We start from the raw sequence: 22556 nt of genomic DNA on the forward strand, positions 1-22556 counted from the left end.
AGATAATCCACTATGTACTGCTTTGACTGTGCATAAGATATAGAAAAGATGAGGGGTTTTTTAATGTTTATTACTGCGAATTAATTCTGTACCCTAAAAGTACCAACTTTATATAAAAACAAAATCCTTGAGGTTGAAATAGTGAAAAATGACTTTTAGGGTAAATCATTTTTGTGGTATAATTAAAAGGCAACCTTCCTTTTTTTTTTTTTTTAAAGAGCATTTTTAGCTAAATTGTTTCCCACATAGCACTGTATACAGTTTATTTGAGAAGATTCTAAGACCTGAAATTTGATTATTTAAAGTAACTCATGGGAGTTATTTCTCTTTAGGCTCACTTCTTGTTTATCTGAGTTCAGACACACATTACGTTTTTCAAATTTATACTTGCCAGATTTTTGAGGCTCCTTTTTTCCCCTCTGCCTTGTTGTTTTATCTTAACTATTCATTTTCTGATTCAGTAAATATTAGACTTTAATTCCCCCGCCCCTCTCCCCCCCCCCAGTTTATCTGAGACTGGCAGTCTAGATCCTTTACTGTTCAATCATTTCCTTAGGAAATAATAATGTAGTCTCTACTTCCTTTTAAACAAAATGCCACTTCTCTGTTTCCTTATTTTGGCCCCCATCTTCCAAAGAGCTCTGCTTGGGCAGACTCATTAAGTCAGTGTGGCTTCTCACAAGCATACGGGTCTACCCATGCAGAGCTAATTGTAGGGTTGGGGCCTTTGTGCCTTTCTTCTCCTTTTCTTTGCCTCTCACAATCCAGTCTTAAATAATGTCTTTGAAATATTCATGAGGATAGTATACAAAATTAATCCCTCTTTGAGGGCTGTTGCACACAAAGGGAAACCTATTTAGTGCTTAAGAGTGTGTCTACGCAGCAGTGTAAACCCAGAGTTTGAACTCAGGCTCAAGCTTGATCCCCACTTCTGTCTACACACAAGTCATGCTAACCCAGGCTTTGGACCCAGGATCCCATGGGGGTTGAGGATCCAAGACCGAGTCGAGCCGGAACCCAGGGTTCAGGCCCTATTGCTTCACAGTGTAGATATATCCTGACTGGACTCTTACTCTGGGAGTCTACTGTAAGTCTACCATAATCTTGTGGGCTGACTTTTTGTCCTCTGGACAGTTAACTTTGGTGGACAGTTAAGTTTTCCCACACTGCATCATGACAAAGGGCTATAGTAGCCACTTTTTTGGGAAGGGGCTAGGAAGTCTGGGATATGGGTGGTTGGATTAGGGTCTGCATAATACAGTGTAGATGCTGGAGCCCCAGGTTGGGACCCAGAGTTCAACTATTTCTAACTTGGGGTTACAAATGAGCATAGATGCTCAAGACCTAGGTTAACAAACCCAGTGCTTACTAACTCGAGTTCTGCTAACCCTGGGGTTACATTGCTGTGTTAACATACACTAAATGTCAGTTGGGGTTTCATCGAACAATGCCAAGTACTCAAAGATGCTTATGTTTTGAGAACAGTCATGGACATGGACTTGATAGGAGGCATTGGCTCTTTTATGATGATGATGATGATTACCAGTGTAACACCTAGCAGCCCTAGTCATAGGTCAGGACCCATTGTGCTAGCTGCTGTACAAACAGAACAAAATTCCTTTCCTCTTGTTTCTCTTAATACAATGAGTTTTAAAAAGGAAGAGGCTGACAGCGTCCTGGTAGTTTTTAATTAGGTGTGTTACATGGATTTTTCCCAGACTTTTTTTTCTTTTTTTGTCAATATTGCAATTTTGTCAATATTAGCAAGTCGGATTTTTCTATTTAAAAAAGATGCTTATTTTTTTCCTCATGCCCATCAGTCCTCTTATGGCAGCCAGTTGGTTGTGTATCCTTCCATCTCCAGTTATCAAGAAATGATCCTATGAAAACTGGCTTTCTGGTTTCAGTTTTTCATTTTGTCTCGTTCATGTACATTGATGGGAAGCTTTGGTTTTTGTTTCACTTATTTTGTGAATTTCACATGTTCTTATTTGTCAGTGCCTGTTAATTATTGTGAAAAGATAAATGCTCATGTTATCATAAAGATATTATTTGGATAGGATTAGAGTGCAGTAGGGGACCGGCATGAAGTTATTGTAGTTTCTTATGCATTTGATTGAGAAACTTTACTTAATACATTAAAAATGCATTTTCATTCCAGATGCTTTGACGAGACCTCTTCATCAGTCTTCTGCATGCCCCCACTCTCATGGAAATCCTCCTCCTCAGCCACAGCCTCCACCTCAAGTGGATTATGTTATCCCTCATCCAGTGCATCCCTTTCATCCTTCCATCTCCTCTCATGCCTCTTCTCATCCAGTTCCACCTCCACCTCCACCACCAACTCACCCTTTAGCCAGTGCAGCTGCTCCAATTCCACAGCATCTTCCACCTACACACCAGCCTATTACCCATCATATTCCTGCAACTGCACCTTCAGCACAGAGGCTGCATCCTCATGAAGTGATCCAGAGGATGGAGGTCCAGAGAAGAAGAATGATGCAGCATCCAACGTATGTCACAAATGTTTAGTTATTGTTCTGAGTACATTTAATTCCTTATCCTCTGGTTTTTTAAATGCTGCATGTGACTCTTAATTGTAATACCATGGTTAGCGGACAATTACAATTAAACTGTGGTGAGATGTGAATCTTATTGTCTACCACCACAATTAGCTCTTGTACTGGCACTTGCAATAGAAAAGCCAAGGATTAAGTGAGCACTGAGGCTGAACTACCCTCTCATTTGTCAAGGTGGCCCCTCCAGGAAAGATCAGAGATACCTTTGTGAGGAAGCTAGTACTTGCCCATGCTTTACCTGTACTGTGAATAAGCAGAGTTCAGTTTCAAGTGCAAGCAATTTGCACTTTTTTATTACCACTAAAAGGTAATTTTAAAGCAAACATTAAACGCTAATAATAAATAATTAGAAGAAATTAATGTTGCTTTCTAATAGGTTAAATTAACTGCCCAGCTTCCAAGCAAATCCTTAAATGTTTTTTTGCCCTGTTGACGTCAGCAAGACTTTTTTTAATATAAATTGACATTTTAAAACAAATGAACAACTGAAGGAGAGTGAGACGGTTTAAAAAAAAATCTTGATCTTGTAAATTAGTGTGGATAAAATCACTTTAACTTTCATCTACATTAAAGCAAACATGAGTAATAGAAATTTTGACTTTTTTCCCGTAAAAGTGCCATTGCATGGTGTGACAACAAAAGATTAATTAGGGGGAGCTGCTCAGAGTTTTAAGGTCAAGAATTCTGGACCCATGGTGCTTATTGAAAGAAACGTAACAATATATTTTTTAATAAATGTTACTAAGTCTTTTAAACAAAGAAAAATAGATCACCAAACTAATTTATTATTAAACTAAACTAAAAATAAAGAAATACAACTACCAAATCAAAGTCAGTTCAATCAATCTGAATGCTGGATTGGAGTTAAATCATAAAATATGTTAAATCATCAAACTAATTTGAGATGACCAGTCCTTGGAATTCTCCAGAGAATTCTATAAGAAGGTGGCTGTATGTTTGGCTATAAACCCCAACTATAAAATGTTACCAGTTCTAATCAAATCCATGACCTAGATACATTTGGTTTCATTATTAAGATCTTAATCAGTTCTAACATCTGAACTACAACCTCAGGCAATTAAGCTTCTTTCTTAGAATTCTGTTTCTTATGTGGTGGCTAACCCTTTCCTTCCCACATTTCTCCAAAACAGATATTATAATACGGACGTATATCTTTGATAAGCAGAAGTTTGACAACTCCTACTTACCAAATATTACAGATGACCAGTTTCTTGCATCCCAGGTCTTTTAATTACAGGACACACTTTAACGAGTATATTTCAGACAGTTTTTTAGGGCTGTTTAAATTCGGTAAAATTACTTTCTGGCACCTATCCCTTGTGGGCTTTGAGTGCTTATACACCTGCGTGCACACAGTCACATTTTCACACCTTAAAAGTAAAGAATATTAAAAGGCTGGGCCACCGTCAGCTAACGAAATACACAGCACATGAAATGTGTGGGGGGTCATTGCTAACGAGCCAATTCAATTACAGCCACCTTCTTGTAAATTACACATACAGCCACCTTCTTATAAATTCTGCAAATAATTTTAATCAATTCAATTGAATTGGCTCATTAGCACTGACCCCCACTTGGTAAGGCAACTCCCATCTTTTCATGTGCTGTGTATTTATACCTGCCTCTGTATTTTCCACTCCATGCATCTGATGAAGTGGGTTTTAGCCCACAAAAGCTTATGCCCAAATAAATTTGTTAGTCTCTAAGGTGCCACAAGGACTCCTCGTTCTCTTACTGTTGATGCTTATAGTTTGCAAACTTGCTTACTCAGTCTTCCAGTGTCTCCAAGGTCTTCAGAGCCATGCAACCTGGCCCAATCAGTTTCAAAGTAGGTAATCTGTAGCTGGCATTAGTTCTGGAAAAATCCTGTTCAAACCAGTAATTTAAAAATTGTTGAAGGTTTTACATACCACAGAGAGTGAAAGTCTATGACCCCCAGCCTCCCAAACCAAAAAAAATTCCACTTTTTGTCACCAATTTACAGAAAGATCAGTATAAAAAGTCCTGTACAAATAGCTGACTAAACCCTTAGCAATAATCAATTGCTCACCCAACAAAAAAACTAAACAACTTATGACCAGTGTCATAACTTCTTGCAGTTAGACAATTTACACTAATTTCATAGTTTCATCTTTTCATAATTTAAGGGCAGAAGGGACTATTCAATTTTGTACCCTCAAAAATGCTCATAACCCCTGCAGATGGCTGGCTAAAGCCCTGATGCATGATATGTTATGTCATTGAGTTGTAAGGCTTATGAGCGTTTTTGAGGGTACTGTAGACAACCTCATTCTCCCCATGCCCCATGAAGAAAAGGAATGAGCATTGGGTCTCATAGATTCACAGATTCCAAGGCCAGAAGGGACCATCATGACCATTCAGCCTGGCCTCCCACACACACAGGTCGTAGAATTTCTCACTGAAGCTGGATTAAACCATATCTTTAAAAAAGATATCTAATCTTATTTTAAACTCTGAGTGATGCTGAGTCCATCACCTCCCCACTAAGCTGTTCCAATGTTTCATTATGCTCCCAGCGAGGAAACTGCATCTTTAATTCAAGATTGATTTTTGAAACTAGACTGATAGGTCAAACAGTTTATGTTGTAAAATGTAGTCTTGATAGACTGAAGTTACTTTAAAATCTCTCAAGGTGAAACTTTTATTTAAAATGAGGGCTGTTAAGCGATTTAAATAATTAATCATGTTAATAGGTTACTATTTATTTTAATATTTTGGATGTTGTCTACATTTTCAAATGTACAATGCTCACTTTATATTTATTTTTTATTATAAATATTTGCACTGTAAAAAAACAAAAGAAATAATATTTTTCAGTTCACCTAATACAAGTACTGTAGTGCAATCTCTTTGATATGAAAGTTGAACTTACAAATGTAGAATTATGTACAAAAAAAACTGCATTCAAAAATAAAACAATGCAAAACTTTAGAGCCTACAAGTCCTACTTCTTCTTCTTCAGCTGATTGCTCAGACAAACAAGTTTGTTTACATTTACGGGCAATAATGTTGCCTGCTCTTGTTTACAACATCACCTGAAAGTGAGAACAGGCGTTCACATAACACTGTTGTAGCTGATGTCAGAAGCTATTTATGTGCCAGATATGCTAAAGATTCAGATGCCCCTTTATGCTTCATCCAGCATTCCAGAGGACATGTATCCATGCTGATGACGAGTTCTGCTCAACAACAATCCAAAGCATTGTGGACCAATGCATGTTTAATTTCATCCTCTGAGTAAGATGCCACCAGCAGAAGGTGGCTTGGTTGTGGGTTTTTTTTTTTTTTTTTTTGGTGGTTCGGGTTCTGTAGTTTCTGCATGATTGTGTTGCTCTTTAAGACTTCTGAAAACATGCTTCATACCTCTTCCCTCTCAGATTTTGGAAGGCACTTCAGATTCTTAAACCTTGGGTCGAGTGCTGTAGCTTTCTTTAGAAATCTCACATGGGTACCTTCTTTGCGTTTTGTCAGATTTGCAGTGAAAGAGTTCTTGAAATGAACAATGTACTGGGTCATCATCCGAGACAGCTATAACATGAAATATATGGCAGAATGCAGGTAAAACAGAGCGGGAGACATACAGTTCCTCCCCCAAGGAACTCATTCACAAATTTCATTAACGCATGATTTTTTTTTAACGAGCATCATCAGCGTGGAAGCCTGTCCTCTAGAATGATGATTGAAGCATGAAGGGGCATACAAATAATTAACATATCTCGTACGTAAATATCTTGCAATGCCTGCTACAAAAGTGCCATGTGAATGTCTGTTATCACTTGGAGGTGACGTAAATAAGAAGCGGGCAGCATTATCTTCCGTAAATGTTAACAAACTTGTTTGTCTTAGCTATTGGGTAAACAAGAAGTAGGACTGAGTGGACTTGTAGGCTCTAAAGTTTTATATTGTTTTGTTTGAATGCAGTTATGTAACAAAAAATCTATATTTGGAAGTTGCACTTTCACGATAAAGAGATTGCACTGTAGTACTTGTATGAGGTGAATTGAAAAGTGCTATTTCTTTTGTTTATCACTTTTACAGTTCAAATATTTGTAATAAAAATAATATAAAGTGAGCACTGTACACTTCTGTGTTGCAATTGAAATCAATATATTTGAAAATACAGAAAAAATCAAAAAATATTTAATAAATTTCAATTGGTATTCTATTGTTTAGCAGTAAGATTAAAACTGTGATTAATCGTGATTAATTTTTTGAGTTAATCGTGTGAGTTAACTGCGATTAATCGACAGCCCTATTTAAAATACAAGATTTTTTCCAAGTTTATACAGTGTAAAGTCTGTATTCCCATAGGCTGTTTCCCTCGCACAGATGACTTTTGATCACTAGCATAAGGAGACGTTCTGGGAGTCATTATAAAGCCGTGTTAACTTTTGTTTTTTAAAGAGCAATTTCTCTGCCTATTGTCACAATTCCTTTAGCAAGAACCAAATAACTGTGGTAAAGTCTGATTGTGGCACTTTGATGTGAGAAGGTTGAATAGAACTTTTAGTTAAGTACACTGTTACTTACTGATTTGGCTATTGACCAGGCAGTTTTCTTATGTCATTCTTCTATAGTAGCACAGAAAACTTTCAATTCCTGCCAGGATAAATTACAGGTTGGTGGTAGCCTTCACGGGGGAAGTCATCTTTGCTAGAGATTTATGCAGTAAAGCAGCTATCAGTAGCTAAGCCACCTGCAAAAAGCACCATCTGGCAAGAGAATGCTACAAGTGGTTGTTTGGACATGAAGCCATCCATCCCATATTCTGCTTTTGGAAAACACAAGTTTCTAAACTGACAAAAATTAAGTGAAGAAAAGTAAATTTATAGCTGCTACTTCCCCTATAGAGTTATAGGCTTCCAAACTTTTAAAGATTTAAAAACTTCCCATGACTACTTTGGAAGTAGCAGCAGATGGATTACAACCAACTGTTCCTTAGAATACATTATACAAAAACTTCAGATGCTCCTTGTTCACCTGTTGCATGGAGAAACTGTACTCCTATCACGTGGACTAAGAGGAAAAATAACTCAGTATTATCAATTAAGAGAAATTGCTGCCTTTTAACCTAGAAAACAGAAGTATTGCTTCATGTGAATACTTAAGTACTTTAATCTACCAGGAAGCTGCAGATTAAGAATATGGATGACTTTTCAGTTGTGAATGTTTCTGGATCTTGACATATAATGATAAAACTGGATTTTAGATTGGCAAGTGTTTAACCTCTTGTTGAAGACTTAGCTATTTTTCTGTAGTCATGTCTGCCACAGAAAGGTTGAATTATTGTAGCTTGAACTGGTGCTGTCTTGTATTCTAACTCTTAGACGTGCACATGAACGGCCTCCTCCACACCCTCACAGAATGCATCCCAACTATGGTCATGGGCACCATATTCACGTGCCTCAGACAATGTCCTCACATCCTCGACAAGCTCCAGAGAGGTCTGCCTGGTCAGTACTCTTAATTCCTCGTTAGTGTCCTATGCCTTGGTAGGTGCCCATTTATTGGCATTTGCTATATGACCTTTGATCCTGAGAATACATTGATAATGTTGTTTGTGATTTAATTTAACAAACTGCCAAGTGCATGTGCAGGATAAAATGTGTTAAAATGGCTCTCTCTGTAAAGTGCCATTTTTTTTTGCTACTAGCCAATTTAAACATTTCCAGTTTGCTTTTACAAATGCCAGCAAATATCTACCATTTTTTAAAAGTGCTTATACAGTTGAACTGTTTTGGTACCAGTTATTGCAAATAAAAGGAGTTCAACTCTTGTGTATTGGCAAAAAGGAATTTATACAAAACATTCTGTTGAAGTTAAAAGTTCAGACCTTTTGAGCTATAAGCTAATATACCTTTCCTCTTTATCTGTGACTGAATTTTTATTTAAATACTTTTGCATCTGATATGTAGTAAAACAGTAGACTTTAACTGAACTTTAAATTCTGAGCTTGGTCTACTCAAACTATTAAACCTGTAACTTTGTAATTGGTTTTTCTGTTGTGTTGTTAAAATGGATTTCCATTCCTAGTAACCTGTGGTTTACAGTGGCTAGATAGGTCTGGAAATTCTAGAACTTTACTACCTTGATCTAAGATAATAGATCAAATCCATTGGGCAATTTCCTGTAACCACAGTGATTAATGGAATGGTGACCTGCAGAGGACTACTTGTATGAAAACACAGGATTCCAAATCAATAATAGAGTAGTTGTGCATAACACTTGATTTCTGAGTTAAGTCTGTACTGGTATTTGTTGCTTTTGGGAGGGGGGGGGGGTTTAAATGTAATTTTTAAACCAGTTGCTTAGTCACAAACACATTATTTGAACCAATGATGGGATTGCAGAACTGATTTAATGGAAAATATTTATTTTAAAGTAATTAATCTTCAATTTAAAATGTCCTTTGTGCGTGTGTTTTAGAAGCCATGATATAAATTTCCAAAACAGTAGAGATATGGCTAGAGGGGAAAAAAGTAATTAGATTAAAATGTTAAATTTTGCTTATGTGACAGGGAACTGGGAATTGAAGCTGGAGTGGCTGCAGCTACATATCCGCCGGGCCCATTGCACCCTCATTTGGCACACTACCATGCACCTCCTCGACTTCATCACTTACAAATAGGGGCTCTTCCTTTAATGGTAAGGAGATAATTTGTGGAAACTCATATGGTAGTTAATAATTACCTGTGACTTCTTAAAGAATTTCTCCTCTTTTGTACAAGGTTTGTAACATTTAAATAGAATATGTATAGAATTTTACAAATAATAGTGGTTCAACTGAACAAACGAAGAAAAATCTATTCCATTGATTTATGTATTGATACTGAATGGGAAGCTAGAACAGACTTGCATTAATTGAATAAAATACATTTAGGACAGTAACATTTCTAACTTCAGCCTTGTAAATGGAAGACATCTGAATGAAATTGTCTCTTGCATAATAATGCATTGACCCTCTGCATCTGATTTTAAAGTTCAGATCTTACTGTAACTGGTGTCACAGTGCTTAACTTTCTCAGTAGCATGTGAGAATTAGTATTGATGCTTATTTTATAGCTTACTTTGTATCACAGTAGGAGTTAAATCTTAGTTCTTCTTCGAGTAGTGTCCCTGTGGGCGCTCCACTGCGCTGCTAATCGGAGAACTTTGGTAGCAATCCATCCCGCCTACGCATGCACTGCTCCCTGCCTGCTTCATTTACATTTTATTTTGGCCGTTGCCTTATAAAAAAAAAAATTGTCTTCTGTGGACCCCCTGAAGTAGGGACACTCATGGGTAAGGGTATGCCCAGCTCTCAGGACTTCAAAAAGTGCCTCAGTTGCAAATAATCTATTCTAGTCACTGATGGACTTGTGCCAGCAACTGAAGCCAAGATCTAGGAAGGACAGAGAACTGAGGCTCAAACTCCTTCTTATGGAGTCAGCCCTTCAACCTCTGGAGTCCCGATGGGAGCCCTCACTGCATCTGGCTACCTCAAAGAGGGTGAGCTCAGAGACATGCCTGCGAGCCACTCGTGTAAGACTTCTAAGAAAAGGTCTGTGAGTCCCCATAGCGATCCCCGATTGAGCTGAAAACGATGCCTGACTTAGTCGGTATCATCGGTACCGTTGGCACTAAAGCAATCTAAATCTGGTACCCAGGACACGCATGATTTCGAACCAAGAGGGCAAGTCGGAATGCCTGAAGACCCGATGGGCACAGGCAAAGAAGCATCGGTACCACAGGGATGTGAGAAACATAGAAGATCTGCCCCAGGGAAGACTGTTGGTACAGTCATCAACATTGGTACCGCCAATGATATGCCAGGCACCAAGAGACCTTGCTATCAGGTCCGCGTTTCTGACGCTGTCAGTACAAGCCTCTCTGCACTGACAGGCTCCACCAGTAGTGATGCCCTCTGCACCAACAGATTTCAGGTGCACAATGAATTTTTCGGGGTCTGACACACCAGTTTCTTCTCTGCTCAGTACTGGGGCCCCGGTAACAAGTTCACCCAGACCTCTTGTCTCACCAACAGCCTCCTGCCACGCACTGCCCTTTTCATCGTCAGAGTCAGAAATTGACCAAGAGGACCTAGCTTACTAATGCTCTTCTTGCCCACCATATGGATCCCAGTTTCACTGTGGACATCAGGCATACCAACCTTCTGACGCGCAGCCCCCCTGGTTTGGGCAACCGTGGTACCAATCACCGGTCCCCTTACCATCACAATGGCTGTACTGGCAGGATCAAAGGGGCAGGGGCTTGGACTAGATGACCTCCTGAGGTTCCTCTCAACCTTGATATTCTATGATTCTAACAAGTCTCCATCACTACTAGTATGGCCTATCAGCAGCCAAGGAAATATTCCTCTTCAGTTGCTGCCTCGAGGGCCTCAGCTCCCCAACTAGGGAAGGGAGGAACCAGAGGCCAAAGTTGAGGAGGAAGTCACTTCTCCAGCCCCCTTCTTGTCAGTATCACCAGATGAGACTGTGATGCCCCCTCTGCCATCAATGGAGGACGACTTTAAACTGTTCCAGGGCTTGGCACAGAGGGTGGCAGAGGGACTCCAAATACCTTTACAAGAGGTGTCCGAGTCATATCACAAGCTGGTGGACATTCTACATTCCTCCACCTCCTCCAGAGCAGCCCTCCCTATTAATGAGGATCTACTGGACCCTGCTGACACGATATGGCAGACCCCCACGTCCATCGCACCAACTTGTAAGAGGGCAGACAAGAAATATTATGTGCCAGCAAAGGACACAGAATTCCTATTCTCGCACCTGGCTCCCAATTTGATCATTGTGAGCCCAGTTAACTCTAAATGCCATCAGCACCACTTTAAGTCTGCCACTTATGACCGGGACTGGAAGCACCTGGACTTGTTTGGCAGGAAGGCCTACTCCTCAGCTACCCTTTAATTCAGCATGGCGAACGGTCAAGCCTTGTGGGCCAAATATGAGTATCAGAACTATGTGAAGTTTAGTTCTTTTATTGAACAACTCCCCTATTCTCACAATGACCAATTTAAAACCTTGATTAATGAGGGCCAGCTGGTGGCAAAAAGTCTCACCAATCTGCACTTGATGCAGCTGACATGGTGGCACTTTCTATTTAGACTGCCATTGTGATGAGATGGGCCTTGTAGTTTCATCTCTCCGGCTTCCCCAAGGAGGTCCAAACAACGGTGGAGGACCTCCCCTTTGAGAGGGACAAAATTATTTGCTGAACAGACTGATGCCTCCCTCCACATGGTAAAAGATTCAAGGGCCACTCTTTGATCACTCAGTATCTATACACCTGGGTATCAAAGAAAGTACAGCACTCAGCCACCATTCAAGTCTTGCTCACAATATTCATCTCAGTACTCATCCCAGTATCCATCACAATATACACAGAGATCATATGAATCTGAGGAAGATGCCCAGGTTGTCCAGACAAAAGATGTCAGGATCTGAGTAAACTTCCTCTCAGTCCTCCACCTTGAAGAGACAGTTTTGACGGGTTGGTTGAGGTGTCTGTAGAACACTCTTCTCATTTCATGCTAGAAAACCCCACCTATCCCTTCGGAAATTGTCTCACCCTGTTCCATAGCACCTGGGAATGGATAACCTCTGACAAATGGGTGTTGGAGATCATCTGAGATGAACACTGCATCCATTTCTCCTCCCTCCCCCGTCCCATACCCCTTTCCCTGTCCCTCTTCAGGGATCCTTTTCACAAGCGCCTGCTAAAACAGGAGATAAACCATCTCTTCAGCACAAGAGCCATAGAGCCAGTGCCCACACATCTAAGGAGCAGAGACTTCTACTCCTGATACTTCCTGGAAAAAAAAAGGCGGGGGGGTTGGAGACCCATACTGGACCTCAGAACGCTCAATACATTTATCAAGGCTGAGACGTTCAAGATGGTCACGTTATCTACAATCATTCCAGCATTAGAAAAAGGAGACTGGTTCTCAGCCATTGACCTCCGTGATGCTTATTTTTCACATCTTGATCGTACCGAGCCACAGACATTACCTCAGGTTCACGCCAGGCCAAGACCACTACCAATATGGAATACTCCCTTTCGGCCTCTCTTCAGCCCCCAGAGTATTCTCCAAGGTCCTCTCGGTAGTGGCAGCCCACTTACACACTCAAGGCATCATGATTTATCCTTACCTGGATGACTGCCTTCTCAGGACATGGTCCTTTGCAGAGGCCCAGCGAGTCACTCAGACCACACTGGACCTGTTTCAGAATCTGGGTCTATTGAGCAACGAACAAAAATCAACATTAACACCAGTACAGAGGCTAGAATTCATAGGAGCTGACCTTGACTCCATTCAGGCGGGAGCGCTCGTCCCACATCACACATTTCTCAGTCTCTCCTCATTGATACACAGTACAATCCAGCCCCCAAATTTTGGCTAAACATTGCCTCCAGCTCTTGGGGCACACAGCTTTGGGCACATCGGTTATTGCTTATGCAGACTATACATGAGACACCTCCAGGCATGGTTTGGTTTGATTTACAGGCTGAACAGAGACTTACATAAATGACTATCGATGCCCACCAGGGGCAAGCAATTCTTGGATTGGTGGAAGGACCCAGTAAACATCTGTATGGGAAACCTGTTTGTTCAGTCTTCCCCCATCTTTACTCCTGACCACCGATGCATCCCTCTGAGCTGGGGTGTGCATCTCAATGGTTGCACAATACAGGGCAAATATCTCCAGCAGACATGCCTTCACATCAACCTGCTCAAACTCAGAGTGATCAGAAACAGGTGCGCTCACCTCCCCCCACTGATCAAAGACATGCACGTAAGAGTCATGATGGACAATATGGCCTCCATGTATTACATAAACAATCAGGGAGGCCCCAGGTCTTATTCCCTGTGCATAGAAGCATTAAAACTGTGGAACTGGTTCATCTCCCACAATATCTTAATATCAGCGGCCTACTTATCAGGAATACGCAACACGACGGCGGACAGTCTCAGCTGCAAATTCCCACGCTATCAGTAATGGGAGATAGATTTGATGATACTCCATGACATATTATGACAATATGGGACATCTATAGTAGACCTGCTCATTACCAGAACAAGAAATGTCCACAGTACTGCTCCATGGGAGACTCCCTCCTCCTTCAATGGGACAGGGCCTTCTTTACGCCTTTCCCCTATTCCCTCTAATATTGAAAGTCCTGTTGAAAGTGAAAAGAGAGAGAGCAAACATCATACTGATTGCTCCTATCTGGCTCAGAGAGACGTGGTACCCTTACCTGTCACAGCTGCCACTGTCCACCAATGACTCTTCCAATCACTCCTTACCGTCTGTCGCAGAATGAGAGATGCACTCTCCATCCCAATCTGCGGATTCTGTGGCTCAAAGCCTGGCTCCTTCATGGTTCCAGCACATAGAGACATCTTGCTCTGAGGAAGTACAGTTCAGGTAACAATACTGTGTTATTGCACAGTAGGAAAGGAGTTACTCGCCGTATCTACAAAAATAGAAGAGAATCCAGATCTGGTGCCAGCCCAAAGGTGTCACCCCTAATACATCCATCCTACCTGTGATCCTGTTGACTCTCAAGAATTCAGGACTCTCTATCAGTTCACTGAAGGTTCATCTAGCAGCACTTTCAACCTTCCATTAGCAGGTAGAAGGATACTCAATCTTCTCCTACCCGACTACAAAGAGGTTTCTCAAAGGCATAGCAAACCTCTTCCCACGACGCAGACGTCCCATGCCTCAATAGGATTTCAACCTAGTATTAAAAGGTCTGACTAGTCTACCATTTGAACCCATGGCCACTTGTTCCTTAACTCACCTTTCTATGAAGAAGGCGTTCCTCATCGCCAGCACCTCTGCTAGAAGGATTGGGGAAATAGCGACTCTGATGGCGCATCCCCCTTTCACTGTGTTCTTCCATGACGAAGTCACACTTAGACTAAATCCAAAGTTCACTCCCAGGGTGACTTCTGCATTTCACATAAATCCGCATATTCATCTGCCAGCCTTTTATCCCAAACCTCAGCAGGATAATAGGGAAGCCATCTTCCATATGTTCGACATGAGGAAAGCCTTGGCCTTCTATTTGGAGAGGACAAGAGCCTTCAGAAAGTCTCTGAGACTCTTCCTCTCCATTGTCGATAGATCAAAAGGTACAGCGATTTTAGCTCAGAGGCTCACTAAGTGGGTCTTGGACTGTATTAAACTCTGTTACCAGTTGTGTAATGCAACACCCCCATCTTCAGTACGCACGCATTCTATGAGGTGAGTTTCCTCGTCCATTGCCTTCTCCAAGGGTATCCCTATATTGGAAATCTGCAGAGCAGCTACCTGGACATCTGCACACACCTTTGCAGAACACTATGCCATCCTGGGGGATTCTGTTGCAGATGCCAAATTCAGTGTCACAGTACTATCATCCATATCAGACTCTACTTTGAAGTCCCAACCTCCAGTGGTGGGCACTGCCTGGGAGTCACCTACAGTGGAGCACCCATAAGGACACTACTCGAAGTTGTTACTCACCTTGTGCAGTAATGATGGTTCTTCGAGATATGTGTTCCTATGGGTGCTTAACGACCCACCCTCTTCCTCTGTACTTCGAAGTTCTAATAGTTGACTCTGCGGTAAAGAAGGAACTGAGGAGGGAGTGCCTGTGCATGCTGGTTAGCCTTGTGGCAGGCAGGGAGCAGCGCATGCACGGGCAGGACAGATTGCTACCAAAGTTCTCCCATCAGCACCGCAGGGACAAAGACACACCTACAGGAGAGCACCCATAGGGGGACACATCTCGAAGAACTATTGTTACTGCACAAGGTGAGTAACTTCTTCATTTGGCTATACAATATTTCAAGATAACTTTGGGTGTCAAGTAAACCATTTCTTAAGAGACATCATTAAAATGGAGATACAGCACAAAATTTCTGTTGCATAAGAACAGTGGCATGGGGAGGTAAAAATATTGAAGTTGGAGCATAAATTTCCCTTGTTTTGCTAAATTAAAACATCTGTTTACTTATTGATTCGATTTCTTTTATCATCTAAAAGTGGGTATCCTAGGCACTCTTGCTGTATATCAAAAAATAAAGTCTAGGGGTGAGCAGAGAACTTGCAAATTTTTGGAATAATAGTTCTTCCCGTTTATAACTCGTTCTTACACTGCTTAAGGCTTTGCTGGTTAACTAACATGGTAAAATCTTCCAGTACTTTGATGACATATCAAGATTCCTATTGCACTGATGCACAGTTAGCATACTGAGAGGTGAACCAGTTACTTGTTGGAATGTATGAAAGTAACAGATGGCTCTGTCAATAGTGCAACCTATTTTTTTGAGCAGTATGTATAATTCCATATTTTAATATGGTCAGCAATGTACTAGTTACTGCATAGTCTATTCGTGTGTGTATAATTATTTATTTGTTTTTAATCTGTGTTGCATGGGTCATTTATACTGGGATGGCCAAATTTAGTGATCCTGTGAGCTGCATGAGACAATCTTCAGAAGTTCGAGAGCCAGAGCGCTCCTGACAGGGCTTGGGGCTTCAGCCTTGCAGTGGAGTGGTGGGGATAGGGGCTTCAGTCCTGCTCCTGCTGAAGCCCAAAGCCCTGACAAGCACGCCTCACAGGGCTGAAGCCCCAAGACCCTACTCCCTGCAGAGCAGAAGCACTTAACCCCACCAGTGTGCTGCAGGGCAGAAGCCCTGAGCTGCCTCCTGCGCTCCCACCTAGTCTGGTAGGCAGAGAATTGGGGTGGGGCTCTGTGAACCCTACTTTAACTGTAAAAGAGATGCCTGCCGCTCACAAGCCACGTTTGGCCACTCCTGATCTATACAAATCCTAAATCTTTATCAAGTAATTTTTAAATTAAGTTAATCTTCCATAGGACAAAACAATTATATTTTCCTCCTCCTTTTTTTTATACCAGATCATGGGTAACATACATGAATAACTTCAGTTACTTTCAGTGCATAGATTCCTAATGTGTACGTCTACTGTAATAGTGCAGTAACCTATTCAGGCATCAAAGGGAATAAGATTCATGTTCTTTATGCATCTTTGTTCCAGCTTATAACTATAAGACTAACAAATTTTGGGGAGCGGTGGAAGAGGTCTGGTAAACTTTAACTCTCATCCTAACCCTTTAGAATTCCAGAGCTCCTCAGCTTTTCATCACATGCTAAATAGAATGTATAATTTTAACAGATTTTATAAACTTATTATATATTCATTATTCATTTACATATACAGGTGAAACCCCGTAGGTCTATAGCTCCAACTAAAATGTCAGATGACCTAGTATTTCCACCACCTTTAGCAGCACCCTATAAATCTTACACTGTAGTTTCCACTCCTGAGGCTTGTAAAAGATATCTGCTGAACCTACAAAGAAAAGGTGCAAGACCTTTCTCCACATAGATGACCTTTCATCCATCAGCTTGTAGAGGCAGTTAAAGGAAAAGGTGCCAGGGGTTAATTACAGAAAAGTGTGTGGGTTTTTTGTGATCTAATTCCAGTAGGACAGTTTATGGGGTTGAAGGGTTTAGTAAGGGATATAAGATGTTAATTGCTTGTATTTTTTGAAGGTCCTAATGTGATATACAAAGTGCTTGCAGCCTGCCTTAAAGTGCATACTTGTGCACTAGTTTAAACAGCTGTGCTCCTTCTGTCACCTTTTGGTGGTTCAGGGTTAAGCAGCACTGCTATAAAAAAAACATGGTGGTCTGAGGTGTTTTGGGTCCTTTGAACCTTGCTGCAGATAGGAGACTACTTGGTAAAGTTAACATCATGGATAGAGTTTTTAAATCTCAAAAGTGTTAGGATGACCTGTGACAGATGAATGTGAAGGGAGAAAGCTAGAGCCCTGGTAGGGTAACCATGCTTTGAATTCAGTGCATATAATGAACCACAATGATGCATGGTATCATTGACCATGAAGTTGGAGGGGGGGTTGGACACTGCTGTCTGCTCTAGCAGGGATAATGTTGTTCAAGTGGTGAGTTCTCCTAGTTCCCACTACCTCAGAGGGTAGCATTGGATTGCTGCTATTTTGCCTATAGTTCTCTCTTGTGGGGTGCTACAAGTTTTGTTTCTACAACCCTTCTGTTTAATCTGAGGCCATTGAGGGAGAAATAGTGGAGTGGTTTGGGCTGCAGTGCCAGGAGTATTCTGACAACGGTCAACTCTAAAACTTTAATTGGGTCCAGGTGATATATACTCTTTGTTGTGTCTAATCTACATTCGGTTTTGGATGGGGGCTGAAATTCCAATCCAGACAAAAAGATGGTGGTGGTAGGTGTCTGGGTGCAAACATCTAGCGAAAGAAAAGGGGTTTTCCCACCTTTTGTTAGCAAGATGTTTAGAGGCACTTTTGGATTGAGGGAGTTTTAACACAATTGAAAAGCAAACTCTCTTGAGCTAACACAAATGAAAAACACACTCTCTCCGCATCAGGACAGGACACCCATTTTTTTCTAAAATAGATGTGGTCTACATTTTTGAGGGGCGTTTGGCAGTAATGTTGTTCAGTGGAGAGTTTTTAACTCTGGAACTGACTCCCCCACATGTAGAGACAGAGCTACGTAGTGTTTGATCTTCAGTTTGTGCAATGGGGCCTGACCATCTGTCCTGACCTTTTCTTGAACATCCACTCTGGGAAAGGTAGGGACTTCAGCAAACCAACTGATTAATTATTCAGATGTTGTTGTTTCATATTTTCAGTTTTGTGCAAACACTTAAAGAATTTTATAAGCACTTTGTAGAGATTTCAATGAATAAATTCTATGGTCGCCATATTATAAGAGCAATAAGGGATGGAAGATTGGGAAGGGCAAGCTAAAAATGTCAAAAATGAAGAGTAGCGGAATCCTTAATCTCTTTATAACAGTAGCAAATCTTAGTTCAACAAGGCAATCTTGGCAAAATTGGAGTCAGGGAGGAGGGTGAAGAATGAGTATAAGGGAAAATTATATTGGCTGCAAATAAACATTTTAAATTTATTCAGATTGGCTTTGAAGTTCCCATTCATCTCAATGATATGTGGTGGGGCAGAGACAGAAGTAATTTTTGCACTGGAAAAGGTTAACTAGGAATTTTTAAAATAACACTAAGATTCTACAGGAAACAGCAGAAATTATGATTATGGAATCAAATTGTTCTTTGCTCAAATTTGCAATGGCCCTGCTCAAATAAAGTACATAATTTATAATATATAAACAGGCTCAGGAATGTATGGATATGGGAGAGACTAGCATGAAGAAAAGAGGATGAGACAGAGAAGCTGTGGGAGTAGATTTTTCAAACTGTATTTTAGCTCCCTGTTTATGTATTTTGGTCATAATATGCTTTAAGATGGTACTTCTGCATGCACTAAACGTCACTGCATGGCAATGGGCTCAAAGGCCACTGATCCTTCCATCGGACTCCAGCCTTGATAGAAATTATCAAGTTGTTTTTGGAATTATGCTGCTCTTGAAAGATATTGCTGTTTTCCCTCAATAGTCTGTAGTTGCCAACATAATCACTTAATGGTATGCTATGCTACATTAGGTGACAACCTGTTCTGAATGTGCAATAGAGCTGGTTGATTTTCACAAAAAGAACTGCCTCAAAGTACATTATTTATTTTTGGCCTGAAATCAACTTTTTGTTTCTCCTTAAAGAATTGCGAATACGGATCCCCACATGTGGTATGTAGGTATGCTCTATATGAAAAGCAGAAACTCTCTCTAAAAGCAAAAACAACAGAGTCCTTGTCGCACCTTCGAGACTAACAAATTTATTTGGGCATAAGTTTTCGTGGGCTAGAACCCTTTTCATCAGATGCATGAAGTGAAAAATACAGAATCAGGTATAAATATGTGAAAGAATGGGGTTGGTTTACCACGTGTGAGGTCAGTCTAATGAGATAAATCAATCAGCAGGATATTCTATATTTTAGGACTCTCTAAAAGCAGTCTCTGTTGGGACCACGTGCATGCTTGCTAGTGGATCTGGACATTCAGATTTGAGAATATATGCACTGTGGCCTTGATCCCACCCAGTTTCTGTTAATCTACTGTGATAAAGAACTTCAAAGTTTGGGTCTTCTGTATTTACCTTGAGGAGCTTTTTACATGTTTTGTTTAGTGGTGTTAACAGTTACAGAAGTTCTGGTTCTTCTTCAAATGGTAGTATCTCATACCAACTTTTCCAAAATAATCAGGATGATATTTGTCAAAGTTTTAAATTCTGTGGGGGTATGCACCCCCACAGAATTTAAAAGAGACTGCCTCCAGTGGTACAACTCATTCTGAGTAGTATCTGCAGTCCTGGTTAGTTCCACACCAACTGTTAGGCTCTGATGGCATTGAAGCAGTCAGGATTCAAATAACGTGCCTCTTGTACAGAGACAAGCTGTCTTCCATCTTGGTCAAGTGCCTTTGAGAGGGACCTTCCCTACCCTCCCTGGGCCTGCTCTATTTGTATGCACTTACGTGCTAATCAAGGAAAGGCTGAGAACCAGTTGAAGGCTTTTCTATTAGAATTGGCCTTACATATTCAGTTTCTCATGTCCCCAGTCCAAGCACCCACTTGACACAAACTCTGTTTTGAAGTTCCTGTGGCAGAAGTGCAGAGCAGCTTTGAGATGCCAATATGACTGAAGACTGGCTTCAAAAGCCTTGAGTCATCTACATTCCTCTCCACCCCATGCCCCTGGCTACTCACTCTCCAGATTTGAGTAATAGGAGACACCCTGGATCTATCTGGTCATTTACTGCTAGAGAGGGATACAGGGTCATTTGAGGCTATGTCTACACTACTCAGCTTTTAGCGACAGGGCTGTGTCGCCACAGCCATGCCGCTAAAAGTCGTGCAGTGTAGCTGCTGTTTGTCAGCTCTCCTGCTGCCAAAAAACTTCCACCCCCAACAAGCGGCGTTTGCGTTGTCAGCTTGGAAGTGCTTCTGCCAACAATGAGCTGTTCACACTGGCACTTGTCGCGGCAAAACGTTTGTCTTCCAGGGTTTTAGTTTTTTTAACGCCTCTGAAAGACACAAGTTTTGTTGTTCAATTGCCAGTGTAGACACAGCCTTAGTGACTACTGACGCTCTGTTTAGTAACTCTTTTCCCCCAGCCAGCAGCAGCAGTTCTTGGCAGATTCTGCTCTCCCCTATTACACCTACTTTTCTGATTCTTCCTCTTTGTTGAATCTCAGTGGAACTTGGACTATCTCTTGGGGTTCATCTGCTTCTAAGCTCTGAGACCTGGATTCAGGGTTTGGACTCCGCATCATCTGGAATGGTGATAAGATGCCCTTTCCAGGGCTCTTTCATCTATAAGGCTTTGCGGAGGCACGTCTCTCCTCAGAAGAGATGGAAGAACATATCTGCTGGTAGAGGGGTAGGCAATGTAGCACCTCAGGCTCAAATTCTAGAACAGTGGTTCTCAAACTTTTTTTTTCCCCTGCAAACCAGTTGAAAATTGCTGAGGGTCTTGGCGGACCACTTAATGATCTTTCCAAATGTTATTTGTACTGCTAGCTAACTATTGTAAAGCTTTGGATAAAAGCACTATATAAAAAATACTTAATTGTTTTTTTCGTTCTACAAATAAAAGTACACAACTCATTTTAATAGCAGTAGTCTTACCTTTCTAATGTGATGGATGTGTCTTCTCTACCCCGCTGTGGCAGCCCCCAAGCTGGGGCTGAGAAGAAGGGGGGTCTCTTCCTCTGTTCCCCCACCGCAGCAACTCCCGAACTGGAGCTGGGGAAAGTCGCCTCTTTCTCTGGCCGCTACAGCCCTGCACATCCCAGATTCCTCCCACCCCCTCTTCTCACCTCACTGCCCCCTCCCACCTACCCCCTATCCCCCAAAGGCCACCACCTCTCCTTACATGTGTGTCTTCTCCAGGGTCCAGGTACCTAATTAGTGGAGCCACACCTGCGTAGCTCCACTAATTAGGTGGGTGGCCCTTCATTCTCTTGTGTGCAGCTGCCCAGGCGCACACCTTAGAGGGAACTATCCACAGACCACCTGAATGGAGTTCGCAGACCACTGGTGGTCTGCAGACCACAGTTAGAGAACCTCTGTTCTAGAAGTTTTCTCTGTGCTATAGGGATATTCAGAACCACTGTCTTTGTAGGAACTCTTCAAGCCATTAGTTTTTTTGGCCATTGTCTCAGTCTTTTGAGGGTTATCTCTGCTACCAAGTCTCCAACTGGACATTGGCTTCATCTTCTAGGCTGATGTAGCTTCAATAGATTGGTAGCTTCTGTATTGACTCTGAGATCTAATCCCAGAGTGGTTGAACCACATGGTTCCACCCTTAAGAGAGGTGAAGGAAGCCAGGCCTGTCACCTGAAGGCAGTGATTAAAGTGGTGTGAGGCTGGGGGCGGGAGGTGGTTACAGACCCAGCAGATTTATTCTTTTAAAATCAAGCTGGTTGCTGAGGGGCACACTTTAAGAACTATCATACCAAAGCTGCTGCTCCCCTCACTTTTTTTCAGACCACTTAATGCATTGCCTGAGGGTTGCTCTCAAGAAGGACAAAAAGGGGGACTAAAACTCAGCTCACCATGTAACTGTGACAGAAGGACTGAGATTTCCCTTCCAACTAGAATACATGCGAACTAGGTGTCTCCCTGGGTAGGGGTTTCAAAGAACACCAGGCCTACTTCAGAAAAGGGGGGGAAATTACTGGTAGGTAAGTAAATTATACTTTTGACCCTCATGGGCACATGACACTCTATGATCCATTACAGCTGGGAAGTAGGCAGCAGTAAAACAAATCTCCACAAATGGAAGGGGAACTTAGAAATTAAGAAAACTGAACCAAAAGGAAAAACAACTCTTATTTGAGCATCCTGGAAACACTTGAACCCCAGCTTGAACGGTTTTAGGGCTTCCATGCTGCATGATGCAGCGGCTCCAAAGCTATACAGACCGTGGAAGTCTGGCATCCCTAG

At 41.5% G+C, this 22556-nt stretch overlaps 1 protein-coding gene across 2 annotated transcripts in view; it reads left to right on the forward strand.

Moving 5' to 3' along the window:
- Positions 1-22556, forward strand: part of RNF111 (ring finger protein 111) — a 95127-nt gene that overhangs the window by 58768 nt on the left and 13803 nt on the right. For both annotated transcript variants that reach the window (XM_044980286.1, XM_044980288.1), the window contains exons 8-10: positions 2162-2513; positions 7949-8074; positions 9140-9266. In XM_044980286.1, coding sequence (XP_044836221.1) covers positions 2162-2513; positions 7949-8074; positions 9140-9266 — 605 coding nt within the window. The remainder of the gene's footprint in view (positions 1-2161; positions 2514-7948; positions 8075-9139; positions 9267-22556) is intronic.

The sequence above is a fragment of the Mauremys mutica genome, chromosome 11 (assembly GCF_020497125.1).
Source record: "Mauremys mutica isolate MM-2020 ecotype Southern chromosome 11, ASM2049712v1, whole genome shotgun sequence".
Taxonomy (NCBI): domain Eukaryota; kingdom Metazoa; phylum Chordata; order Testudines; family Geoemydidae; genus Mauremys; species Mauremys mutica.